Source organism: Rhinopithecus bieti, unplaced genomic scaffold (genome assembly GCF_001698545.2).
Source record: "Rhinopithecus bieti isolate Rb0 unplaced genomic scaffold, ASM169854v2 scaffold_33891, whole genome shotgun sequence".
Lineage (NCBI taxonomy): Eukaryota > Metazoa > Chordata > Mammalia > Primates > Cercopithecidae > Rhinopithecus > Rhinopithecus bieti.
This window is the reverse complement of record NW_016814426.1, coordinates 453,189-459,932: the sequence shown is the minus strand read 5'-3', so window position 1 is coordinate 459,932 and position 6,744 is coordinate 453,189. Positions and strand designations below refer to the sequence as shown.

General features: G+C 50.4%; 1 protein-coding gene across 4 annotated transcripts in view; it reads left to right on the top strand.

Moving 5' to 3' along the window:
- BTNL9 (butyrophilin like 9) overlaps window positions 1-6,744 on the top strand; it is a 22,463-nt gene that overhangs the window by 8,323 nt on the left and 7,396 nt on the right. The window contains exons 4-9 of one of the 4 annotated variants that reach the window (XM_017850258.1): window positions 1,173-1,454; window positions 3,145-3,264; window positions 3,451-3,483; window positions 4,246-4,266; window positions 5,451-5,471; window positions 5,699-5,725. In XM_017850258.1, coding sequence (XP_017705747.1) covers window positions 1,173-1,454; window positions 3,145-3,264; window positions 3,451-3,483; window positions 4,246-4,266; window positions 5,451-5,471; window positions 5,699-5,725 — 504 coding nt within the window. The remainder of the gene's footprint in view (window positions 1-1,172; window positions 1,455-3,144; window positions 3,265-3,450; window positions 3,484-4,245; window positions 4,267-5,450; window positions 5,472-5,698; window positions 5,726-6,744) is intronic. The other 3 variants (XM_017850260.1, XM_017850261.1, XM_017850259.1) reach the window with 3 other exon arrangements.

Sequence of the window (6,744 nt, the reverse complement as noted above, 5' to 3'; positions counted from 1 at the left end):
ATAAAAATGTTATATATTATATATAATATATTATGAGTAACAAAATTACTCATAGGGAGAGAAAGGCAAATCAAAGCTACATCAAAATGCAATTTATTTTTAACTGTCAGACTAGCAAAATTTCAAAAGCTCTTCCACGTGCTGTTGATGGAGCTACAGAGAAGCAAGCTCTCTTGTACCATGTTAGTGGAATTCAAAGTTGGAAAGCTCCAGAACAGGGGAATTTGGTAACATTTAAGAGGACTAGCTGTGTGTCTACCCTCTGACACAGCAATCCCACCTCCAGGAACTTACGCCACGTCCGACCCCTCCAATATGAGAAAAGCATATGTATGAGTTTAATCTTTGTAAAGGTTTTTAAAAACAATTGCAAAATAGTGGAAACTACCTAAATATCCAAGCATAAAAGCTGAGTGTGCTCTATCCACCCAATGGAGCAATCTATATTATGTATTATGCATCTGAAACAATGATGAGGTGGTCTCTGAATGGATGCAGAGTGATTTCTAGTATTGTTAAGAGAGAAAATTAAAATGCAAGGTTCAATAATATATACTTGCATGTGTAAGAAAGAAGGAGAAACATTGCAAAAAGGAACATGGGAAGGATAAACAAGAAATTAATGAAATTGGTTACCTAGGGTGAGGTGTGATGACATGGAAAGGATGGAGTTTTTTTCCTGATATACATTTCTATACAGCATTGGCATTTAAACCACATTAATGTTTTGCATACTCAAAATATAATGCTAGTTCCACAAGGATGGAGAGATAAAGGAGTGTGTATGATGCAGGCACTGGAGCTCTGGGGGGATTCAAGAAAAAGAGAAGAGTCACAACTCGAATGTATTAGAATTTAGGGTGGTGCTATTCTTCATTCTAGGAAACTGTCCCTTGCCTAATATGATTAAATGCCAGGAGTCCTTCCCCACCCAATGACCCCTTTCACATTTCCAAATGTCCCTCAGGGGTATTATTGTCCCTACATGCTACCACTGACTTAGACTGTCATTTCCAGTCCATGGGTGGGGAGCTGCAAGCCCACACATGTCTTAATAGCAGCCACACTTCATAATGCTTTATGGTGACTGCAAATGGTGAACAGTGGCATGAACTTTATGCGTGATTTCTCGGAAGGACCCTGATCTTTCCCACTCCTCCTGCCTCTGCCAGGGCTGGGCTCAGACCCTCACCTCTCCCTTGAGGGCTTCAAGGAAGGAGGCATTCAGCTGAGGCTCAGATCCAGTGGCTGGTATCCCAAGCCTAAGGCTCAGTGGAGAGACCACCAGGGACAGTGCCTGCCTCCAGAGTTTGAAGCCATCGTCTGGGATGCCCAGGGCCTGTTCAGTCTGGAAACATCTGTGGTTGTCCGAGAGGGAGCCTTCAGCAATGTGTCCCTCTCCATCCAGAATCTCCTCTTGAACCAGAAGAAAGAGTTCGTGGTCCAGATAGCAGGTCAGTGGTTGTCAGCTCACACCCGTCTTCCTAGTCCTCACATCTACATACCCATTGGCCCAAAGGCAGTCTGTAAAGACACAATGGTATTGCACCTGTCTGCGTATAGGGTGTGTTGGCCTTGACACCTGAAAAGTCAGTAACTTGGATATTAGGAACACACTAAGAACACTGCTGAGACCCCAAACAGTCAGTGAGGGAGGCCCCAGAGAGCCCACTTTTCTGTGCCTAAGGCCATACACTAAAACCCAAAACTCTGCTCATCAGAGGCCATCATGGGAGCCAATAGATTCATCATGCTATCTCCCAAACAGTATTTATTGAGTTTCCGCAATGTGACCCCAGTCCCTAACCTCACGTCCCATGCCAGTGGAAGATACAGACAATAAGCAAAAGAAGTGCATCCTGTCACGTCAAGTTAGAAGGTGGTAGGTGCGGCCGGGCGCAGTGGCTCACACCTGTAATCTCAGCACTTTGGGAGGCCAAGGCGGGTGGATCATGAGGTCAGGGGTTCAAGACCAGCCTGGCCAAGATGGTGAAACCCCATCTCTACTGAAAATACAAAAATTAGCTGGGCGTGGTGGCAGGCGCCTGTAATCCCAGCTACTTGGGAGGCTGAAGCAGGAAAATCGCTTGAACCCCAGGGGCAGAGGTTGCAGTGAGCTGAGATCTGGGCGACAGTGTGAGACTCTGTCTCAAAAAAAAAGAAGGTGGTAGATGCTGTAGAGAAAAATGAAGCAGGCCGAAAGTAGTGGGGCCTTACGCTTAGTGAGAGAAAGGCAAATCAAGGCTATGTTAAAATGCAATTTTTTTTAACTGTCAGACGCAAAATTTCAAAAGCTCTTCCACGGGCTGTTGATGGAGCTAAGGAGAAGCAAGCTCTCTTGTACCATGTTAGTGGAATTCAAAGTTGGAATTCACGACATGGTGAATACACTTACGCCCCTGAATTGTACACTTAAAAACGGTTAAGATGGGAAATGTTACGTATATTTTACTACAATAAAAAAAGAATATTTTTTAAAGATCTGATATCAAAGCACCATTTTCTAATAATTAGACGACACAGACAGAAAGTTACGCTAATTAAACTGCCGCAGCGTTTGTGAAAGGCCAATACGTTCTGCGCTGGCTGGTGCTTTAGGCGCTGCCCCCGGCCTCGTCCGGCCTCGGGGCGGGTCCTCCCTGGGGAGCCGGGAGGGAGGTGGGAGCTCGAGGCCATGTGCACGTGGTTTCGTTCTCACTGCTTCCAAAAGCGTGGTAAGAACCAACGTAGAAGCCGAATGTTTGCAAACAAGCGAGGAGACGAGTTGTGGACTAGACGGCGCGGGCGCAGAGCAGGAGCCCTCTGGACATGCAGCGCCTGCCAAGCCCCGGGGACCCTCCCGCCTTCGGACGTGGGGCAAGAGTGGGAAGGAGCCGAGCGAGGGCAGCGCGTGGCCGCAGAAGCCTTGAGCCGGGCTGGGGCGCTGGTTCCCTCCCGCACACGCTGCAGCTCGCCCTGGCCCCGTCCGCAGAGCGCGCTCGGCTCCCACCTCCAGAGCTCCGGGCGGCCGCCCCACGCGCATTTCACCCACGGCTGCCCGCGAAGGTCCCTCGGGAGGTTTTCCGGCGCGCAGCGGGCAGGCCGGGCTTGTGTCTCGGTGTTCAGTGGCGCCTGAATCGAGACAGCCCCGGGGGTGTTTTGCAGACGTGTTTTCCCCCGGAGCCTCTCCGTGGAAGGGCGCTTTCGTCGGGGCCCTGGCGGCGCTGCTGGCGGTCCTCGCGGGGCTGGCGCTGGGCGTCCTCCAGCAGCGGCGGAGATGCCAAGGTACCTGCGCGGGGCCGCCCGCCCCTGCGGGCTGTGCTCGGGGGCAGTGGGGCGGGGAGGGGCGCCCGGCCGGTCCTGGACCCCGGGGCCACGGGTGCGCCTCCTCCCAGGACGCGGCGCGGGAAGGGGGCCTGGAAAGAGTGGGGGGCGCACACTCAGCCCTCTCCCCTCCCGTTTTCCCTTCAGAAAAGCTGAAGAAGGAGGCCGAGAAGAGAGAAGGTGAGCGGGGACAGGGCACTCTGCACCCACCTCCCGAAGTGCCGACCCGCAGTACAGTAAATCCAAGGCTCTGGACCCGCTGACAAGGGTTTGTTCCAGCGCAAGGTGTCAGGGCGGCCCCCGGGAACGGCGATCAGCGCCCTCGGTGGGGAAAAGGGAAGATTGTTCACAGGGGCAAAAGCGGAGGTGCTGAACAGTTGCATCCTCCACACAGAGGTTAGTGTACGGTGCCAGGGTTGATTGGCTGCTGTTGATTACACCCTCGGAGCTCGCTTAACATTGCACTGTACAGAGGGAGCAGTGACCAGGGTCTCTGCTGCCAGCGTCATTGCGTCCAGGTTTTCATGAAGCACAGGGAGTCGGGCTGATGGGTAACACCTCAACACAAGGTCAGGAAGCAGCGGTCAGGCACCAGAGAAAACAGCCGTGGTATGTGACGCAGTGTCCAGGGCTTAATATTTCCCCTGGGCATAGTAAATTTGGAAGGCTCCGACATTTATTTTCACACTAGCAGGAGGGAGGGCGCTGGGTCACCCTCCTATGGAGAAGGGGAGCCAAGGGCGGGCACTTCTCCATCCCCTGCCTGGAGCCTCACTGTCCAGCCCAGCTGGGCCCCCAGACCACCGGGGGAGGGAGTGCCACATCGGAGGTGTGGCCTCAGTGTTCATCCATCTGTTCTGTCTGCCTCATTCCCCAATCTGAGAGTCTTTCTTCTTCTTCTTCTTTTTTTTTTTTTTTTTTTTTTTTTTTTTTTCTCTTTTGGGAAACTCACTGCAGAGCTGGGTAAGTTCTGGGTGCAGGGCCATAGGGCTGCCTGTCAGCCAGTGGGGTGGACCCCTGTGCCTGTGCAGTGGGAGGAGAGGCTCCCTTTGGACGGAGTCGGCTGGCAACTGTCTAATTCTAGACCATCCCTGTGAGCCTCCACCTCTTCTCTTGCTAAGGGGCTGAAAGGGTGGCTGCCTGCCGCTGTGCAGCTGCCTGAGACCCTCCGGACAGACCCTGCCAGCTCCTCCCCTGCAAATTAGACAATTCAGTTAAAATTCTGTCATAAAACGTTTACTGTCTCGGTTCATCTTCTAAAATACCCTTCTCTTTTTAATGCAAGTGGCACTAGGAAGGGTGACACCTTTAATTTGCACCAAAATGGGAATAATTTCTCAGATTCACTTTTCTCCCCAGAGGGACTCAGAGATGTGAAACCGCGGAGTGTGTCTCTGCGGAGAGGAAGAGAGAGTGAACCCAAGGGAGGGGGAATGGAGGAAAAGGCCATCATGGTGTTGGGGTTGGGGTGCAATTCAGATGAAACTGTAAGGTTGGGGAAGCTTGTCTTGCCGTCTACATAGTCCTTCAAGGGGAATGAAAAAAAAAATAGCCCTAATAAGTCATTCACACTATAGTCTGAATTGTAAGTGATAACACTATAGTACGAATGCCTCTACCAGGAGCATTTACCTTTGAAAGAGCTTGACACTGGGTGGACAGATCAAAGGAATGCATTTTTAGTAGCAAAATGTTGGTGTCCTTGGTATTTGGTCAGGGGAAATAATTGGGTGTGATGTCCTTCCAGTCCTTTAAATAACGTACCCAGTAAGTGACCCTGAGGCTCACATAGGCTGCGCTCAGTGCCTGGACTTACGTAGGAGCTCTGCCCCCAGGAAGCTTGTGATTTCAGACAGAAGGAACAACCTGAACCCTGGGAAGAGGCATGTCAGTACTAAGATCTGGTTCCCCTTCTAGGCCCTGTGCAGATTTCTACCTTTGAGCTAAGATAGGATGAGGCATATCCTGCAAGTGGGCCTCCTTTTTGAGGGCAATGAAGGGGCAAAGATGAAGCTGCGGGGAAAAAAAAAAAGAAGCTATGATTAGCAATGGCTTACGACTGAGGAAGCTCTTCCCAGTGGCCTGTCTTGGGAAGATGGTTCCACCCATCTGCAGGCTGATGTTTTCTTTGTGTGTTCTGCTTGCAGAGAAGCTTCAGAAAGAGCTTGGTAAGTGACCCTCTTAGAACTATTTCTCTTTATTCATCATTTTGCATCTGGTTCCCGATATATCTTCTCATCTTTCAACCAGGTATGATGCTCAGGTAGGACCCCTGCTGGCGGTGTGGGTGGCGGGAGAGAGGGGAGGGGACGCGGTGGGTGCAAGATGTGATGTGTGAGCAGGGAAGCTTGGGGTCCTGATGTGCTAATTTCCTGTTTTCCCTTGGTTGCTTCAGACTGGAGACGGGCTGAAGGCCAGGCTGGTGAGTGGAATCCGTCTCTCTCTGACTCTTCCTCATTTATGTCTGAGCACCCTGGTCCAATTCACCCTGATGAACCTATCGGGCTTCATTCTGGTTGCATTCCGCAGCCTCACACAGCATGTGTTAATCTATGTCACTGGGTAGAGGTTATACTCTGTCCTGAGGCCTAAGTGTACTGCAAACCACTAGTTCCAATCCTGGTTACATATCAGAGTTACCTTGACTCCTGGTGCCCATCCTCCAAGACAGACTCATGGTTCTGGCACGAGTGTGTTGCTGTACATGTAAATACTTCTCTGTATACCTCCCTCTATTCACCCATAATGCAGACAGTCTAATGTATATAGTTTGTATATATTCTTGCAAAATGTGAATATCGATTTATGCATATGCATCTTAGTTCATGTAAGTGACATTTATGGTTCTGTGCTGTTCCTTGCTTTTCTCATGCTCACCATGCTTTAATATCCATCACTGCCACTCGTGTGTATTCAGTCTGTTTTTCCTCCTTGCCACAGAGTGCTTCATTTTAGCCAGCCACCCTCCTGGGGAAGGTATCCAGGCTGCCTCTAACTCCACAACAACACTGAATGCATAGTCTCAAACACGTTGCCTTATGGCCCTGTGTGGAGATCTCTCTGGGGTCTATAACTAGGAGGGGGATTGCTGGCCCATGGTGGGTGTGTCCCATGGGGTAAGGGGATACTGGGATCCCTTGAAGGCAGCGTCATCATCCTGCCACCAGCCATGCAGGGACATTCCATGTGCCCACATCTCACGTGAGCCAGCTTTCTAAGTTTGCCAGTCAATGGGGATAAGTGATGGCTCATGGTTCTTTAGGTTTGCACACCTGTGAATGCTGAGAAGATTGAGCATCTCCGTATATGCTAGTCGGCTCGGGAGCTTTCTCTACTGAAAACTGCCAGTTCGTATCATTGACCCATTTTGCTTTTGGGATTGCTGTCTTTTATTACTAACAGGAATATTATATGTCTCTGTGTGTGTGTGTGTGTGTGTGT